This window comes from Camelina sativa, chromosome 11 (assembly GCF_030686135.1).
Source record: "Camelina sativa cultivar CO46 ecotype springtype chromosome 11, ASM3068613v1".
NCBI lineage: Eukaryota > Viridiplantae > Streptophyta > Magnoliopsida > Brassicales > Brassicaceae > Camelina > Camelina sativa.
Window position 1 is genome coordinate 44,217,459 of NC_141890.1, and position 19,879 is coordinate 44,237,337.

Sequence of the window (19,879 nt, forward strand, 5' to 3'; positions counted from 1 at the left end):
AATTTTAACAGGAAAAAAAGAAAACTGATGATAAATGAATTTTATAAACTTGAATTAGTTAAAAAATATAATCACATTCTGAGTCTTGATTGCTTTTATAAAAAAAAAACATCAGTACTCACTATATTACAAAACAAATACACCGTAAAAAATTCAGACAATGAATCATTTTGTTGTTTCCAACCCAAAAGTGTCTTCAACAAATAAATATCTTTTCTTTCTGTAAATTTTTTCAAAAACAAACAATAATGTCTGTCTCTGTTGTTTTCACCAAATATGTTTTTATCTTCTTCTCCTACCTTCCACGAGGGTGAACAAGCTGCGAAAACACAGCACTCGTAGTCGCGTCTTCCGCATCATCATCAGTACCTGTCCCTGAATTTACTCCTCCTCCTCCTCCTCTATCAATTATACTCATACTGTTATCAAACGGCTCCATTGGCGCCATTGGTATCCCTGGAATATGGTTTGTGCTATTGTCATCAGGCTCCATCAAAGCCGAAGATGTTTCTTCTAGCTGTAACGCGTACTCCAAGTTCCACAGTACATCTCCCATAGAAGGCCTGTCCACACCGTATTCAGCCAAACATTTCTCAGCGGTTTCTCCAAATTTCTTAAGCGATGCTGGATTCACTTTCCCTGTTAAGTTACTGTCCATGATCTGATCGAGCAGACCCTTCTTCTGCCAGGCCATCGCCCATTCCGCTATGTTCACTTGTTCCCTCGGTAACACCGGGTTTAAAGCAGGTCTACAACATAGAACTTCCATTAGTACAACACCGAACGAGTACACGTCGGACTTCTCTGTTAACTGCTGTCTCCTGAAGTATTCAGGGTCGAGATAACCGAAGCTTCCTTTAACCGCCGTGCTCACATGGGTTTGATCAAGTGAAGGGCCAGTTTTGGATAGTCCAAAGTCTGCAACTTTAGCCACTAGATTCTCATCGAGTAAAATATTCGTGGTCTTCACGTCACGATGTATAATGCTTTGAGATGCACCGGTGTGTAGATAATGTAATCCTCTCGCTGCACCAATGCAGATCTCGAGTCTTTGTTTCCATGACAATGGAGCAAGATCAGCTCCATAGAGATGACTCCTCAACGGTCCATTAGCCATGTACTCATAAACCAGAATCATTTCGGATCTCTCGTCACAGTAACCGATTAAAGACACGAGATGTCGATGTCTGAGTTTGGACAACATTTCGATCTCGGTTCTGAACTCAGCCATACCTTGCTCGGATCTTGGATTACCTCTTTTAACCGCGACTTTAGTCCCATCTTCTAAAGTTCCTTTATAAACCCTGCCGAATCCACCAACACCAAGCAACGAGCTCTCATCGAACTTATTAGTAGCATCCATGATTTCTTGAAACATAAAGCAACGTCCAAGATGCGTAGAAGCTAACGAAATGCAACTAGCTGTAGCACTCTTGTGAGAAGCGGTTGATTTGGTAAGAGTCTGAGACAGTCCATATAAAGGCAACGGCAACCATGGATGTCCATTACCAGCTTCTTGAGGACTCGTTGATCGCTTCTTCCTCGAAGCAACCAAACAGCAATAGCAACAAACTGCAATCAACAGAACCACAAAGAACGAACCAACAGCAGAACCAATGATCACAGCTTTCTTCTTTCCTTTATCTGATCCTCCAGGAACAAGTGACTTAACCGAAGAAACACCACTTAAGCTCTTAGCTTCATTACTAATCTTCAAAACCTCTAAACCATTCATAGTCGCGTTAGTGATATCTGCTTGTGAATCAGGCCCAACGCTAACGGTTAAAACATTGGGAGACTCAACGGAACCATTGGAGATAAAATCTTTAAAGTAAGGAACTTTAAGACCATTAGTCAACGTAGAGAGATCAAGACTTCCAAGAGCAAGATCATCATTCACATAAAGATTGAAAACAAGCGTGTTCAAAGCTTGACTCACGACATCACAGAAATGTACACGAACAAAGTACCTGAAGTCTGGGTCTACAGGGAGAACCCAAGTGACGTTAAAACTAGGACTCGCTACATTAGCTTCACCCATTGTATCAGCAGTAGCATAAACCATGTTTGGAGCTGTTTCTTGAGTCACGGAAGCAGAGTACTTAATCGAAGAAGGATTCGCCGTTACGACAAGAACAGAGCTGTTCACATGAAGATACTCTGCATCGTTATCCCATTGTCTCCCCAACGTATCGTTTTGAGAAGTCAACAATGGTCCTCCCATGTTTAACCTGTAGACTGTTTCAAACGCAAGCTGAGAGAGACCACTGAACGGAGTTGAAGGATTCAAAGCCAAAGCTTGATCAGGGATAAGACTATCCGGAACAGAGACAATCTCAATCGCGTTGACAAACACCACCGAATCGTTTGATGGAATGAAACTCAAAGTCAAGAACTCTGAAGTGACATTGACTGTGTACTCCTTGAAGAGGTAAGAGCCGTTGAAGTTCTTGAAAGAGAAGTCGTTCAAGAGCACGAAGTCGTCTGTGACAACAGTGATTGAAGCAGAGCGTAAGTTCCAAGTAGAGTTCTTGATTGGTGAGAAATGAAGACGGATCCAATGACGACCCAAAGAATTGATTTTGAATCTGTAAGAAGCTAAACCGGAGAAAACACGAGCGGTTTGGTAGATCGAAATGCTTGAATTGGAAGCGGCTGATGTTGCTACTGAAGAGTTACCGATTTTGAGTACAAGAGATGAGTGGAGTGAATCAGGAACAAAGATTCTGTTTTGAAAGGTAATGTTTTGTGATGAGCCACAAGAGATCAAGTAATTGTCTGGAGGATTGAATAAGGCAGATGAAGAAGTTGTATAACAAGAGAGGAACAAAAGAAGAAGAAGTAATGATTTTGTGAACACCATTGTTGTTGTGTAAGAACCCTAAAAAGAACCCAGAAATAGAAACAAATCAAGCTCAATGCTAAAAAAAAGAATCAAACTTTGGAGATTGCTCTGTAGATTTGATTGAGAGAAGGTTTGGGGTTTGGATTCACATGGCTAAAGGGAACACCCAATTGGAGAAGAGAATGTGTGTGTGTTTTGGGAAGAAACAATCAAACTCAAGTGAGGAAAGAAATGGGAGAAGAAAAAGAGAAAAAGGTAGAGACTTTTTTGAAGTGTTACTTTTAGTTATTTCTGCAAAAATTTCTTCTTTTTTTATCGAATAGCTCTTTCCAGGCTGGTTGGTTTTGATTAGGCTGTCATCTTACATACAGAGAGGAGGAGAAGCAACTCAAAAGGAAGCCTTCACAAAAGGGCCTACACACACAGAGAGAGAAGATGACTAATTAAATAGACTAAAACAGAATAGGATTAAAGAATTAATTAATAATAAGATTAGTTCTTTTACTTTATAAAGTTTTTTTTAATTAGGTTAGGTGTTAATCTTTTGTCTGTTGTACTAATGAGGTTGCATAAAAATTCGCGGCGGGTATTAGCTGTTAATTTTGAGTATTTTTGGTTTGTAAGGGTCTTTTTTCAATAACTATATATTGTGTGTCACTGTTTAAGTGTTTATAAAAATCACAATTGTTTCGAGAACATTTTTGTGTTTTTTTTTTTTTAATGGACGACCTATCGTAATCAACTCGTGGTGTTAATTTGCGTTTCTATACGAATATTTTCAACTAACTACATAATAAAATAGGTATGTGGACAACTAACTAAAATTACTGTGATTAAAGCATGTACATCTGATAAATACTGATTTTTTTATCTTAACTAAAATGAGGAAACAAGCATATCAAAATGACTGATTAAGTAACCAGTTGATCTCTGTATACACTTTATATAGTATCAAAGTCGTGATATTTACTACTATCAAGTATGGAATATTTAGTAAGTTAGATTTCGTATACAAAAATATGATTTCAATGGTTTTTTGTCAATAAAGTGTGGTAACCGGTGGAAACCTAACCTAACTATATTGTGATCTTGTTGCATTAATGGTGTAAAGAAGTTGTCTTCAGTATGTTTCAACCACTAAGTTAATTAAATAGCAGATGCTAAAATAATATACAGAGCTTTTGATTCATTGGTAGCAAGAGGCAGTAGAGGTATTTACTTATATAGTAACTTATTGAGCTTTAAGAATATGTCAAATTAACCAGCCAAGTTCCCAACTAAATCTATTAGTAAGGACCATGGATCGGATGAATGAATCAATTAATTCAACTCAACTATTCATGGTTTCAGTTTTTAATTCAAAACCAAACTACATTGGCGTAGAAAATTAAATGAGTTACTTGATAGTTGATATATACTATATGATTTTTAAAATAAAGTATTGATTATATGTGTTGATTGTTAATCTTATTTTTTTAAGGAATCGGCTAAGCATGAGACAGCAAACGGCATAAATATTAACTCATTCGATCACCACTGCGTCAAGTCATATTCCAATTTTTCACGTCTCAAGCGAAGACAATTACATAAGCTTTGTCAAGATAAAAAAAACATATGCAACGATATTCTTAAACAAGATTTGATATGTCTAAACTCCGTAATTTTTACGTGACTCATTCGGTGTATGTGAATGATTAGAAGATTTCTGTTCAGTTCGATAATATGCTCTAAGATATGCTAATCAGCCTAATCTATAATACTAATATAGTTTACATGTTGACAACTTCCGCAGGTGGTGCATAGGTAATAAATTTGGCTTTAAAAAAATATCAAATCGCAACAAAACTCGAAATAAGTAGAATCCCACAAAACGCGACTTTTGGAAGACGGGAGTGGACAAAGATGGCGGCGCCGCAACCGACGGTGCCTTCTCTTCTTCGTTTGCATTTGCTAACAACAATACATGATCATAACACCAAACCAGAACTGTGACGTTGTCTTAACTTGGGAACACACACAGACACACATAGAAGATGTATGTAGCACTGATAGAGAAGAGAACAAACACACAACGTAACAACACGATTTCGCGTCACACGTTGTTTGTTTATTAAAATAATAGTAATAATATAGTTTTTCAGCTAGAAAAGTTTGTCGTGGTTCCGTTTATGATTTCGTTACTCCAATTTCTGTATTTTAAAATTTTAAATTCTATTATAAATAGAAAAATAATATATTAAAATTTTGTGTGTATTCTTTGGTGAGGTAAGCTTTTTGTTTGATTACGTACTTTATCAGATCTTATATTCAAACATGAAAAAGACTGTGGTCTATATAACGTGTTAATATGTCTTCTCGCTATATATATGATGGAGTAAATAAAGTCTATATATTTATTTGGGGAATTTGCCAATCATAATACGACATGAAAATTTCGTTATCATAAGCAAAAAATATAATTTTATAGCAGAAAAACAATAAAAGTAAAATGCAATATTCGAAGACAAATAATATGATAGTGGAGGATGAAGTCGTTAGGTCACACCATGTGCCTGCACATGCGTTCGCATATCAAACCCACATGATTCCTACAGCTGAATCTTTTATTATTTACTTAAACAAAAATTTAACTTATTATTATAAAGTTCAAATGCAGGAATTTAGAAGACGACTAATGTATGTACTAACTTATAAGACTTTTTTAGATTTGTTTATCTAATAATTAATGTGACTTAATGGCACCAAAAGTTCATATCATATTCAGATTAACGCGTTGAATTAATTTTTAGGATCTAATTAAACAAATTCCCATCTTTGAAAGATTCATCAATTATGTATCAACTCGATGATAATCAGACAATCGTCCAAACGTATTCTGGTAGGATATATTGATTGGAAATTTTTCTAGGGCATATTTATTAAACTATTCGCAGATTATTTTGTATTTAGACACTTAATCCGTATCCACTAAAATAAATTTGTTAGCAATTAAGTTTTCTGTGACATGTTCTATCTTTCTAGTATTTATAATTAAACTATTCGCATATTATTTTGTATTTAGACACTTAATCCGTATCCACTAAAATAAATTTGTTAGCAATTAAGTTTTCTGTGACATGTTCTATCTTTCTAGTATTATTTTTTGTGGTTGTTAGAACAGTGTATGTATTCTGGTTATGTGTTATCGTTTATCACTGTGACATATTCGCGTATTCGGTATTCCAACTTATGTGTACAACTGTTTATTCAACTGTACATGTACAGCATATACAGCACAGTGATAAACGATAACACATAACCAGAATATATCCATCGTTTAATTGACTGCGCAAGTCGGGAACGACGGGAAGTGTTCACGTAGAAGTTAATTTATTATATGTAGATATTTGGTTACTTTTTGCGTAAACATGTTTATATATAAACCATGAGGTGGTGGGCTAGTGGTTCTAGTCTTGATGGAAGAGTCGCCGTATTGGTCTAGACCAAGAATCGATTCTCCCAAAGTGCAGAATTACTCAATTTTATCTCTTTGCCCACATGGATATGAGCTCATTGCTTACGGCCAATTTACATATCTAGGGAGACCCTATCCGTGGGATACCCTCCATAGATATGGGGATTTATTCTCTGAGTTAACAAAAAAAAACATGTTTGTATATAATTTTTTTTTGAAAAAGAAAAAATAATTAAAAACTTGTATATATATAAGTTGATAATTTCTTTAAACGGGATTTTAAGAAGTCTAATAACTATTGCAGTAATTATTATTTTTAGCTAAATAAAAAAAAAGTTCCTTTTATAATTATGACTCCCAGATGTGAATGAAAAAAAACTCAACAAAAAGAGATTATTCTTATTTATAAAAATGAATTGAATTGAAAATGCGGGGAAACAAACTGAAATGGAAAACGTTGGCCACGTCGAGACCGTCAATCACGTCGAGACCGTGAATACAGCCGAGAGGTGCGTTTCGTTCTTTAGCCTTTTTCTGTTTTTTTTTTTTAAGAAGATATAAAAATAAGGTTAACGGGTAACGACTCTTTTCTTTGACTATCCTCATTTTTCCTCTTTTAGGTCCAACCATTTCTTCTTGTATTATCCATCACATTCACATATCATCAGATCATACATCATCTTGATTAACTTCCTTACTGGACTAGAGAGACACATAGGGAATCCACAAACAAGTTGGATTCCTAAAAACATTGATTTGATTCATATATATGTAAAACCAAAAATGCCATCGATAGAAATAAATTAGTTAGGTGATCTTAACAGTTTGAGATCTGTTATTGTAAGTTATGTCTTTTCTCACTTTCGAATGTGAGGTTAATAACATGTTCATTCAAAATGATGGGACTTTTTATTCCTGTCATTTATACAATGTGGAATTCATAGTAAGTTAAGTATCTCTGTTCATATTTAATGTGGAGTTTATCTAATGATTTGAACAAATCTTAATTTTTTTTAAGTACAATATAAATTTTTAAATTGAGGATAACTATTTATACATAAAAAAACCATAATACTACTAAAAACATCACCAAAACAACAATATATCAACAGCGGCATAAATGTTTGCTTGACATATTTTCATACTATAATATAAGTACTGTATAAGTCTAAAAACAAAAACATGCGTCGGATGATAAGTTAACGCGTAAACAACTATAGAAGGATCAACGAAGGAACATTAACTATCGTGTTGGGACAGTGATAAGAGACATGATAACTTATAATTCTTGCCCATTCAATAGACAAACAAGGTACATAACAGCAATTATAAAATGTAAAAAAAATGTTGATTATAATAAATTAAAAATCAATCTAGTGGTGTCATTATTAAATTTATTGGACACCAATTATGCATTATTGATCCAATCCAGTATATATTTCATTATAAAACAACGCAAATAATACAATATTACATCATATAAGTATGTTTGATGTATTTCAACAACTTTAAAACAAATGAAAAGTTTACATCTAAAAAAAAAAAAAAAAAAGAAAAGTTTACATCAATAAATAAAAAGCTTGGTGCTAACACAGTTTCAGTATCGATGCATGTAATAAGCTTTCTCAAATCAATAAAAAAGTTAGCAAAAACAAAACTATTTAGAGATAGTAGAATACTCCTGTATTCAAACGAATTTGGAGAACTTTACTTTTATAAATCATAAATCATTTGTCCAAATTCCTAAGTCCATATAGAATCAAAATCATTTTTTGGACTTCATATGGGCATCAGATGCCAGAAAATTTCCATACAGCCCAATAAAATATGTCATATTGGGCTCAGTTATATTGATATGGTTGGGAGTTTGGTATAAATATAATACAACTATACAAGCTCGTGTACGTATGTTGGCATTATCTTTGGGCTCATACGTACATTATTCGTATTTTCGTTATTTTACACACACACCAAAAAAAAAACATTCCAAGCACTCGTTGAAATAAAAAAAAGATGAACTACCACAATCAGCTACTTTTTGGGTGTTTTAAAATTAAGTAATTAAACCACACAATCAAGAACTAGTATTATTAGTATAATTGATGAACCATTCGTTTCCCAACCTCAACGAGAGAAACCACCGTACGATTACTTTGGACGGTTAACAAGATAGATTATTAGTACTAACATAATTTTAGTCCTAGGCTGATTAATTAAAATAAAATAATTCAATTTAATTATACAGAAGCAAAGGAGCTTTCTGTCCACATGCATGACCATGCACACTTCCACCTTTACGGTCTACATACATTTTGTGATTTTGACCTCTTCATCTATAATTTCATGTTAATTTTTTTCTAAATTATTTAAGCCGTCCATGTGTTTATTTATTTCCCCCAATTTTTTTTAATAATCTTTCCCTGGCTATGCAGTTAATATTTCTTAAAGCAAATATATCAGACGAATACGGTCATGTTAAAATAAAAAAAAAGGTTTAGTACTATTTATTAACTGAAAAAAAAAGAGTATGATGAAAATTAAAGAGAACTTTTTAATTTAATTCGATTTTTTTTTATTCCACACGTGTTCCCTTATTCACCTAACTAACTAACAACAAGTCTACAAAGTACAAAACCAACCCACTTCACACGTTATTATTTTTTCTAGTACATACATTATAGTATAATTATTCTAATTATTGTATTTTGGATGCCCTTATAAAATGCTCACTAAGATACCAAAAAGATACTTACCAAGATTGTTTTCCAATATCGTTTTATTAGAAAAAGCGTCGACATAGCTCAATGTGGTATCAATTAATATGTATCAATTAATATGTATTACATTTCTTATATTTGTGGTACGTTTTCCACGATTCCACCCACACACAAAAAAAAAAAAAAAAACCTACAAAATCTAGTAGGAGACAATGGAAAAAAAAAAAGAGAGAGTATAATTTGAGGATATTTTTTTAAATCAACGTTTGTTTTTAGGAGAAAAGGTAAAATTTTATTATTTTAATAAAATGCGACAAAAAAGCCACAAAAGAAGTACATGAAAAGTAAAAAATTAAAAAAAAAAAATTAATAATTTTTGCAAATAAAAAGGTTGGAAACAAAGGGAGAGGAGATGATGCAGTGGAGAGAGAGGAGAGAGCATGTGAAGAAAAACAAAAAAGCGTGAAGCTTTTTGATAATCTTCTCCTTCTCCTCCTACTCCTTTGTCTCCGATAGATTTCGCCGGGCGATGGCGGTGGAATCCTTAGAAACGGAGATTGACACAGCGGTGCGTGTGGTTCACCTCGCTTCTTCTCTATGTGTTAAAGTTCAAGAGAAGCTTCATCTTCCTAACGGTGGCCACGTCAAGTCTAAAGACGATGATTCTCCTGTCACCGTCGCAGGTTCGTTTTCTCTTTTCTCTCTTTCTGGATTGTGTTTTGTTTTTTCTCTCGCTTTAAAAATATCGAATTGTATGAATCTTTTTATGTTTTGTAATTGAATTGTATTGCAATTCCGAGATCTGTTTAGGTTTTGAATTGATAAATTTTGATTGTATTTGTGATATTGGATTGTGTCAATGTTTGGTGTTACGAATTAAGTTAAAATCGAATAATCATAGTTACTCGTGTTCTTACAGAATGTCTTTTAAATCTTTAAATCAATGTTTTATTCAGTGCTAATCTTTAGTATTACAGAACCGTGTAACTTCTCTGTGTTAGTAGTTTAACAGTGTACTTTATTGTACTTGTTTTAGTTTGAGAATGTTGTAGATGTAAGTAAAGCTCTGTTACAGGCTAATTAGAGTCTCTGCATTGATATAGATAATTTTACTTATGTGGTTTCACTTTAACAGATTTTGGTGTTCAAGCAATTGTGAGTTGGGTTTTAGCTGAAGTTTTTGGTGATCAAAACCTTTCAATTGTCGCTGAAGAAGACACTGAGGCACTCTCAGAGGCTACTTCTTTAGGACTTTTGGGAGCTGTCTCGAATGCGGTTAACGAAGCGTTGTCTGAAGCTCCCAAATACGGGCTTCCGAAGCCAGTTAAACCTTTGGGATCAAGTGACATTCTCAAGGCTATTAGTAGATGTAACTCTGTTGGAGGTCCTAAAGGAAGGCATTGGGTGCTTGATCCTGTCGATGGAACGTTAGGATTTGTTCGTGGTGATCAGTACGCTGTTGCGTTAGCTTTGATAGAGAATGGTAAAGTTCTGTTAGGTGTTCTTGGATGTCCTAATTATCCGGTTAAGAAAGAATGTTTGAGTAACGGTGGCAACCAAGCTATGAAGACGAAAGCTGTAGCTGGATCGGTATCGAAAGGATGTGTCATGTATGCTAAGAAAGGAAGTGGTCAAGCGTGGATGCAACCGTTAATTGCTGGAGGGTTCCCTGAATCTGCTACACTACTTAAGGTTTCTTCAGTCGATGATCCGGTTTTAGCTACGGTCTGTGAGCCAGTTGAGAGAGCAAACTCAAACCACTTGTTCACTGCGGGACTTGCCAATAGCATGGGAGTTAGAAAACAGCCATTGAGAGTGTATAGCATGGTGAAATACGCAGCGATTGCGCGTGGAGACGCTGAAGTGTTTATGAAGTTTGCAAAGTCTAGTTACAAAGAGAAGATATGGGATCACGCTGCTGGAGTTGTAATTGTTGAGGAAGCTGGTGGTGTGGTGACTGATGCGGGAGGTAGAAACTTGGACTTCTCGAAAGGTGTATACTTGGAAGGTCTTGACCGAGGAATCATCGCGTGTTCTGGTCAAGTTTTACATGAGAAGATCATAGGTGCTGTTTATGCTAGTTGGGAATCTTCCAGCCTTTGAAAAAAACTTTATCCATAGTCCTCACTTGGTGCAGTATCATCGAGCCAACGTCTTAAAAGTAAAAAGGTAAAAAAAGAAAACAAATTGTGTTAGCTATATATAGCAGATTATAGTGTTCATCTATTTAGACGAATTCCGGTTTTGAGTCGGGTTTTGTTTTCCGGTTTAGGGGAGGAAGGGCCATGCGGTAAACACGATTTACAGTGTGGAGAAGTAAATAGTCGAGTAAGCAGCGGTAAAAGTAAGAATCTATTTATTTACTTATCTAGAGTAATAAAAGCTGCTCTCCCGTATCTTCATCCTCGTCTGTAATTTTTCTCCTCTTCAAAACGCGGATTATGCATGTCGTTTTATGAGAAAAGACAAAAATTATTTAAAAGACTCTTTAACTTCATGATATTTCAATGGTAGATGAACAAGGATTTGTCAACGAACCAAATTGTCTCTCAAATTTAAAGATTCAATTAGATTTTAGGGATGTTTATTATGGTTTATTGGTAATGGTCCATTTATGGGCTAATAAATTGTGTTTATTAGGCCGACACGATCGGGTTCTGATCATTTTTGTGTTTTTTTGGGGACCTTTTCCTCTCTATGATTCGTTTTTATTGGCATGGTAATTATTAAACCAGACCAAATTAAAATGCGTTGAACTCGGTTTACCCGACATGTTTGGCACCCTAATGAGAATAGCTTCAGTCAGTTTTTATGCGTTAGTCTAAAGATTAAAAAGTAAAAAAGTTTGATTCTGCCGACAATTTCTTGGATTTGGTGCTGTTTAAAAGATTTTGCTCTTTGATTTTAATCAACTTCCAACCTTCAAATAGGCTTTTCTCACACATTTATTGAACAATTTATCATTATCATTCACTACATCGTGTCTTCATCTTTGTAAGTACATAATTACTAATAATAATTCAGTTCTACTACTAATAGAGGAGGGCCAAAGTGTCAGTAATGATCCATGAATGGTTCGTTGATAAACATCTCTTTCGTATGAATTCAATTTTTTTTCGTTTTTTTTTCTTTCAATTTATCTTTATTTTTGTAAGATTCCAATTTTTTTGAATAGTAATTGTAATATACAATGTAATCAAAGATTAGCTTAAGTAACAATTGGTAACAAAGTATCATAAAGTAGCTACTGACAAGGATAGTTTCACTATCATATACAGTTCACTACCTACCTATGTCAAAAAGAGAGTCTCATATACAGTAATTACCTTCAAAGTTAAAAAGAAAAAAAAATAGATAACTTTTCATATGAACATTTGTCTGTGATCCTTTTTTTTTTTGCTCTTTATTTTGAAGTAACAGAATAATAAAAAAAAGATTCGAAGATTGGTTTCCATCTAAAATTATAGTATATTAAGATTTTGGTTTTTTTGTTGACAGTACACATGTCATTTGCTTGCCGACGAAACCATGATAATATATGTTGCAACATATTTGATTTATACATCTATCTATATCTTTGAATTTAATAATTTTGACAAAATTAGACGCACCAGATACATGTTCAATTTATAATAAATAAAATTACGACATGTGTCTTCCCATATTTTTGAACATCCAACTATATAGCACATGTACAAGGAATTCAGAATTCGAGTTATACCACAACCATAGTTGTTGTTTTTTTTTTTTTTTTTTTTTTTTTTTTTTTTTTTTTTTTTTTAACAGCTACCGTCCATAACCATATTTAAACACGATATATTCAAATATAACTTTGACACTTCTCCCATTGATTTATCATCAGAAATTTAGAATACAAAAAAAAAGAGGATAGATTGAGAAAACGAATTTCAACATCCAATTTACATAGATAAAATTCATAAATGTGATAAATTAATTTCTAAGAAAGGAAAAAAATGATAATAAATTCCATGTGCCTAATCAAGTGTCGGAGTCAGATTCCGACCTATTTGAAAGACCTTTGCATGTGCCTACTTCATTCACTAGCACCACAAAATTCAACCCTCTCTTTTTCTTTCCTCCCTTTCTAATAAAGGATAATGGTTCTAATTTCTAAATATTGTAGACATGAAAGTTCATATAAGTTCAATCACATAATTGAACTTGTGTGACATATTTCAAAGTTTTAATAGTGATATATAGGTGGAAATTCTCCATTCTTGTTTAAATTATAGAAATATTGCACCTAGCTATAATTTAAATTATTAAAGAAAATATGAAGATTTTTAAACAAATTATATTTCGAATTAAGAAATGAAAATCAATTATACAATATAACTACTAGAATTATATTAGTATAGGAGTTTTTTTTAAATTAAAAAGTTGAATATAAAATATTAATAGAGTAACAGAACAATACAGAAGAAAGTAAACACTATTAACGAATGAGAATAAAATAGGTAAATATAATGAATAAAGGAGAATTTTTGTTAAAATTATGAATCCTATGTTTTTTTTAATCTTAAAACGATATTTGAAGAGAGACTAATCATCATGACTCATCATGATTAAGGGAAACATAACAAGTTTAAATATCTTCTAATAACGACAAAAACAACACAAAAGGAGAGAAAGTTCATTTTTAAGGGAGGACTTTTAAAATTTCAAATTCATAAGAAAGCAAAATACATGAAAGAGTGATAAAGTGATAACTCACCAAACAAACAAATTTCAATTTTTGTTCTTTACATGAAATATTGGCCACTCACCAAACAAACAACCTAAAAAAATTAGATAATATGCAATTAATAATACGAAATTAAATTATTATTACTAGGAACGGTTACACATTCAAAATTTGTGTGTGTTTGACTGTTGAAATACAAATAACCAAATACATATACACACACACCATACAAATGTTTATGCATGACACACTATGTGACAGTTATAAATAGAGAAAACTCCCACATGAGAAAGAAACGTTACTACTCATCATTATATATATAAATGTTATGTCTCTCTATACATTTTTATAAGCTTCACTGTGATTTAGATTCTGTCAGAGTCTCTCTCTCTCTCTTTCTCGTTCACCATCTTTCTCATGTTTCATTGATCTTTCGAACCAAGCTTTTGTAACCATACTTGATACTCTGTTTCTTCTTTCACTCTGATCTTAATGGGGAAGACGAGTACTGGGACGAGAGACTGGGCTCAGATCTACGCTATCTACGGGATCGAGCAGAAACACACACTCTTGTTCCTCGTACTCAACGCGGTTGCTTTCTCTGTACTCTCCGCCGTGTTTTTCATCTACTTCAACCCGATCTGCGTCTTTGTAGAGTCGTTCTTCTTCTTCCCTAACGCCGCCGTGGCTAGATTCTTAGCCGGGTTTCTCGGAGCCGTGACGGCGCTTTCCGCCGTGTGTTTGTTTTACGCTGCGGGAAACTTTTTTTACTCGGCCGTGCCGCTAAGGTACGAGATGGCGCAGAGGATGGTTGGATCTGTTGGAGATTGGTCGAGTGTGAAGACCGCGCTTGATTTGGGTTGTGGTCGTGGTGTTTTGCTTAATGCGGTGGCGACGCAGCTTAAGAAAACTGGTAGTTCGGGTCGGGTCGTTGGGTTGGATCGGTCCATGAGTACTACTCTCTCTACTCTTCGTACTGCTCACATCGAAGGTTCGTGAGTTTATTGTTTTTTTTGTTTGGTTGACTTTTTGACTTTGTCTTTTTTACGTTACAAAAAAGTCGTTTCTCGTTAACCAACATATTATTATTTTGTAGATGTATGACTCTATTTGCGTGATTAACGGGTTTTTTTTTTTATAGTAATTATTACATACTATGTGATTATAGTGAAAATTTGTGAATCATCTACAAGAATAGAGCATTCTAAATATCAAGAATATTGGATTAAAATTCAAATCTAAACTTTGTTGTAATTGGAACACAAGGCGAGATGATAAATTACATTCTAATACTGAATTTGAGTCCTTATGAAATCATAACAAAAGTTTGAACTTTGGAACCGTTGATTTAGTGTTAATATTAAACATGTCATTACTTTTTTTGAGGAGATCCAAATTTTGTATGATTTATATATTTTAGCTTTAGAAAGAAATAGTTTCCAGTCTCTGTCTTGATTTTGGTTAAATATCTGAAAATAGTTCCAAAAAATATATTTACTTTTGTCATTTGATTACAAAATTTTGATGTCTTTGTTCATTATTTTATTCAAAAATCAAGTTTTGTTTAATTAGTGTATTGATTAACTTAATATGTATAGGAGTACAAGAGTACGTGACTTGCCGTGAAGCAGACGTAAGACGGCTTCCGTTTAGTGATAATTACTTCGACGTGGTGGTCTCCGCCGTGTTTCTCCATACAGTCGGTAAAGAATACGGTCAGAAGACGGTGGAGGCGGCGGCAGAGAGGACGAGAGTTCTCGGAGAAGCCGTGAGAGTGTTGAAACCTGGCGGAGTTGGAGTGGTGTGGGACTTAGTGCACGTTCCTGAGTATGTTCGGCGGTTACAAGAGCTGAGGATGGAAGAGATTAGGGTTTCGAAGCGAGTCACTGCGTTTATGGTTAAGAGCCATATGGTTTCGTTTAAGAAACCTAGTCAGCATTTTGTTGGTTCTGGCGAAGTACGTTTAGATTGGAGATGTTGAATGACGTGAAATTTGAAAAATCATAATATAATTTCATACTTTTTTTTAATTAGTCAATCCAAGCAGCCATATATAAGAGACTTTCATCAATCCGCATAGAGTTTACATACTTTGCTTTGATGTATTTATCTAAGGTTTTTATCAATTAAATCGGTCTTATATTGTCATATTGATTTAGAACCATATAGCAAAATATCGATTGTATCTGATTATTAAACTTAGCCTAGCTGCAAACAACTTGTACATAAATTTTTCTGTTCAAACATTTGTACAATTTAATGCGAAACTAATCATAGATTGATTGAACTAACACTAACCGTTCATAAGACATTTAACAATTTTTGTTTTCTTTCATATTTTAAGTGACGGTTGTAGTTAAATGATAATTGGTATTGGTTTATCTTATGAAATATATGTATGGAATACGATCTGAATGTGATGGAAGCTAGCTTAGAAAATTAGGTTTGGATATTAATGCACTATTTAGCTATACCAAATATAGACAGTTGATTATGTGGAAGCCTTTTTTGTTTGCTTCAAAACGAAGTGATAGTTACTTTAGTTAGTACATAGTGTCACTGTCACTATGTTCTTTTATTTGTTTTCATTCAATTAATTTATGAATAAAACTTTAGTATTTATATTTTCTTTCAAAAAGATAATAATCTGACCTTGTTAGCAATGCCGTTATAGAGCCTATAAAATTAACACCACTATCTAAACGTGTAATAGACTAACTATGGAGAGTAAAGAGCACCGGTTTTTCACTTGTCCGTTTTTATAACAGGTGTGGGAGGCGCTCGTTAAACGGTTACTAGCGGATAATTTTAAGGCCGATTGGAAGGAGGTCATGGTTCTACTAGCTGGCGATACTTTGGACAAGACAACAAGGTTTCTAGTGGGATACGCTTTCCAGAACACAATTCACTCTATCTGGAGGGAACGAAATGATCGTCGACATGGTGAGCATCCTTCGACGACGGAGTGACTTGTGAAGATCATAGAAAAGAACGTCTGAAATCGGTTGAGCACAACAAAAGAGGATGGAGGTCCTAGCATTCATGCTTGGTTTACAACTAGATTTTATTAAGCAAGTTCTAAAAAACATGTTTGGAAATGACTAAACTAGCTTTGTAAAATGTTTATTTGTTTTTGAATATAATTTTACATTAGATTTTAAAAAAGTAATAAACTAACTATTACTAGTAGTATTGTTTTTGTCGTTAGGGAGTGACAAATCAAAAGGAAATGAAAGAGTTAATTACGAAGTTTGGGCCGGGTCTACTAAATTAAACGGTATGAGGGGATCTAAACATTCAGGTGTGGGGGCATTTTCTTTTCATTGTCTCATCTTCTTTTGTCTTCCACTCTTCTTTCGTCTGCTAATTTTTTACCCAACAGTCGTGTTTGAAACGACATGTGGTACTCTTTAACTGTTCTATTCTTTTTATCTACATATACTATATTTTGTTTCATTTTGGATAAATTTTAGTTTAATATATCACTTTAGTCCGTTTCTAGAGGAAAATAAAACATATTTTCATCTCAAAATGCCAAGTTTGAATATAAAGTTCTCAACTAAACGTATAACTTTATGTTATAAGAAAATGTGTTTGAGAATTTCAATGCCACAACACAGTTACCTGAACCTGTATTGCTAATCTAGAATTAAAAATGGCTCATTTAAGTTTTCTAATCTTTGTTCATGACGAGTACTTTACTCAACAATTTACGAATTTATTTGTGGAGTAAATTTCGACTCAGTTTATTTATTTCCTCTTTGTTCTATACTTCTTTCATCAGTTTAGTTTAGTGTATGTGATCTCTGTTTGTCTTACTTATGTTTTGACTCTTTTAGTTTCTGTCTTCCTGCAAAAAAGAGAAAAAAAATTTCTGTCTTGCTCACTCCCTCACTATTTGCTTCTAATTATTATATTTAACTATGATTTTATTTTTCCGAAGTGATCCTATGTTCCTAGGAAGATCAAATGTCTGACTAAATTGAACTAGTTTATTTATAACAGTTAGTGAAATGATATTATAATGAACAATGCTAGTTGTATCTTATATTTCAGATTTTGGTGATTAATAAAGTCAGAAGTTATTAAAATCTCATTACATAGAATAAAATATTGCTTTTTACTGAGAATGTTCCTCCTCCATGGGTACACGGCTATGCATCACAATCCTATAGATAAACTTGTGGAGTTTCAATTTACTCATTGCATATAGTTTTTCTCTTGTTTGTGTTCTTCAATCAACTACTTATTGATAAGCTACTTCTTGACTGGCTATAACCTAAATTCAATCAAGATATGATATAATACTAGTTATTTAAATTAACACAAAATTATATCAAATTCGAGATATCAAACCAACACACTCACACTCACACTCAATTGTATAATGGAATGACACACAATTTCTTGATTTCCGTATAGAAAATTGTTTTGCAGATCAGTTCTCTATTTAAGTTAAGCTTGAAGATTTTAATGAGACAAAATTTCACTTTCCAGTGACTTGTAATACAAGGCAAGTATGACTAGTTCAAAAGTTGAAAATGTAGTAGTCGTTATTATTAATGAAGGTAACGCTAAATGTGTCAAATATGAGTGAATAGAGTGTGGATTGTATATAACTCAAAAATAGTTTTTTCTTCATGAAAAGCGAGTGAAAGACTACAGTACTCTTTAAACTTTTAAATGTGAATCAACACAGTCGTTATGAGAATTTTCAAATATGTAAGTATTTTAGATTATATTTTAATAATAAATAAAAACACTATATTTTACTGTATAATTCAAAATTATTTGAAGTATTTCTAGTTCAGAAAACATGTCATCAACGAACATAACTAGATATAAGATATATATGTATCATAATATGTATAAAAAAACAGATTTAAATCAAAATCCAGTGGTGTTTTTTAAGGGGTGCCTAACACAGACCACATCATACCAATTCCACAATCTAACTCTTAATTTCAACCAAACAAAAAAAAAACATAAGAGACAGAGCAAAAAACAAAGCTATCCAAAACTATTTAAATAGCTTTCTCATCACGATAAGGGAAACCAAATAAGACTTCAGATGAGGTACCTAAATCGTGGGAGCAACACCAAAAGAGAATAATGAAGAATGTCGAAAGGCTCCATGAGAAACCAAATACACACGAAGGAAACGGTGAAGAAGATGATCAATGGAAAAGCTCGGAAGCGATGACCAGCAACCCAAGAAAGAAGAAGAGAGACCAAAGAAGAAGATGATCAATTGAACAGCTCGGAAGCAGTCGATGTGATGCGAGAAAGAGAGAGACGGTGGGTGAAATCCGGATTCGTTGGCTCGTCGAGGGAGGAAAGAGAGAGAGGGTCGGGAAAAAGAACGAAGATGTTGGAGATGAATCCGGTTATTCTCTGGTTTACTCATGGTTAAGAAGAATTGGTCATCAAGTTGGACGTGATTCGCTCGAGATCAGCTGAGTGATTTAGTTTCCTTAATATGCAGAGATATGATTTGTACAGATTGTCATTTTTTGTGTTTATATATATGTGTAAAGATCGAACATCAAGAATATAGAAAACTTTTGGATCCTCTATTTGTTCATGGTATCAGAGCCTGAACCTTTCCTATAAACAAAAACGTTTCTTTTGTTTTCTTTGAACGACGATGGTGGACGGTGTTAATTCTCCGACGAACCCGAACGGTAATCATGCCGTGAACACGACTGAAGTGAGGCGGACGATCTCACCTTACGATTTGACCTCTGCTGATAATCCAGGGGCTGTCATCTCTCATCCATTGTTGAAGGGAGACAACTACGACGAGTGGGCTTGCGGAATGAAGACGGCACTCTGCTCTCGCAAAAAATTTGGTTTTCTTACGGGAGCAATTCCTAGGCCTGTAGAAGGATCTGCTGACCTTGAAGACTGGTGGACTATCCAAGCACTCCTTGTGTCTTGGATCAAGATGACCATTGATCCTGCGCTTAAGTCCAACATCTCCCATCGTGATGTGGCAAAGGATCTTTGGGATCACTTGCAGAAACGTTTCTCCGTGATGAATGGACCACGACTACAACAGATTAAGGTCGAACTTGCAGGCTGCAAACAACGGGGTTTGTCTATTGAGACTTACTATGGTAAGTTGACAAAGATCTGGGATAACATGGCGATTTCTC

The 19,879-nt window shown here is 34.0% G+C and overlaps 2 protein-coding genes and 1 pseudogene across 3 annotated transcripts; 2 read left to right on the forward strand and 1 right to left on the reverse strand.

Annotated features, from left to right (window-relative positions):
• Positions 1–93: 93 nt before the first annotated feature.
• LOC104725957 (receptor-like protein kinase THESEUS 1 pseudogene) lies at positions 94–3,259 on the reverse strand (annotated as a pseudogene). Its single transcript, XR_015573083.1, has one exon. The product of XR_015573083.1 is annotated as a receptor-like protein kinase THESEUS 1 pseudogene (transcript).
• Positions 3,260–9,050: 5,791 nt separating this feature from the next.
• Positions 9,051–11,498, forward strand: LOC104725958 (3',5'-bisphosphate nucleotidase AHL). The gene is made up of 4 exons (XM_010444714.3): positions 9,051–9,300; positions 9,407–9,699; positions 10,152–11,185; positions 11,289–11,498. The coding sequence occupies exons 2-3, from the start codon at positions 9,546–9,548 to the stop codon at positions 11,117–11,119; spliced, it is 1,122 nt and encodes a 373-aa protein (XP_010443016.1). The 5' UTR covers positions 9,051–9,300; positions 9,407–9,545; the 3' UTR covers positions 11,120–11,185; positions 11,289–11,498.
• Positions 11,499–13,963: 2,465 nt separating this feature from the next.
• Positions 13,964–15,751, forward strand: LOC147935435 (uncharacterized). The gene is made up of 2 exons (XM_087473506.1): positions 13,964–14,712; positions 15,320–15,751. Exons 1-2 carry the CDS (start codon positions 14,214–14,216, stop codon positions 15,700–15,702), a joined length of 882 nt encoding a protein of 293 aa, XP_087329632.1. The 5' UTR covers positions 13,964–14,213; the 3' UTR covers positions 15,703–15,751.
• The last annotated feature ends 4,128 nt before the right edge of the window (positions 15,752–19,879 follow it).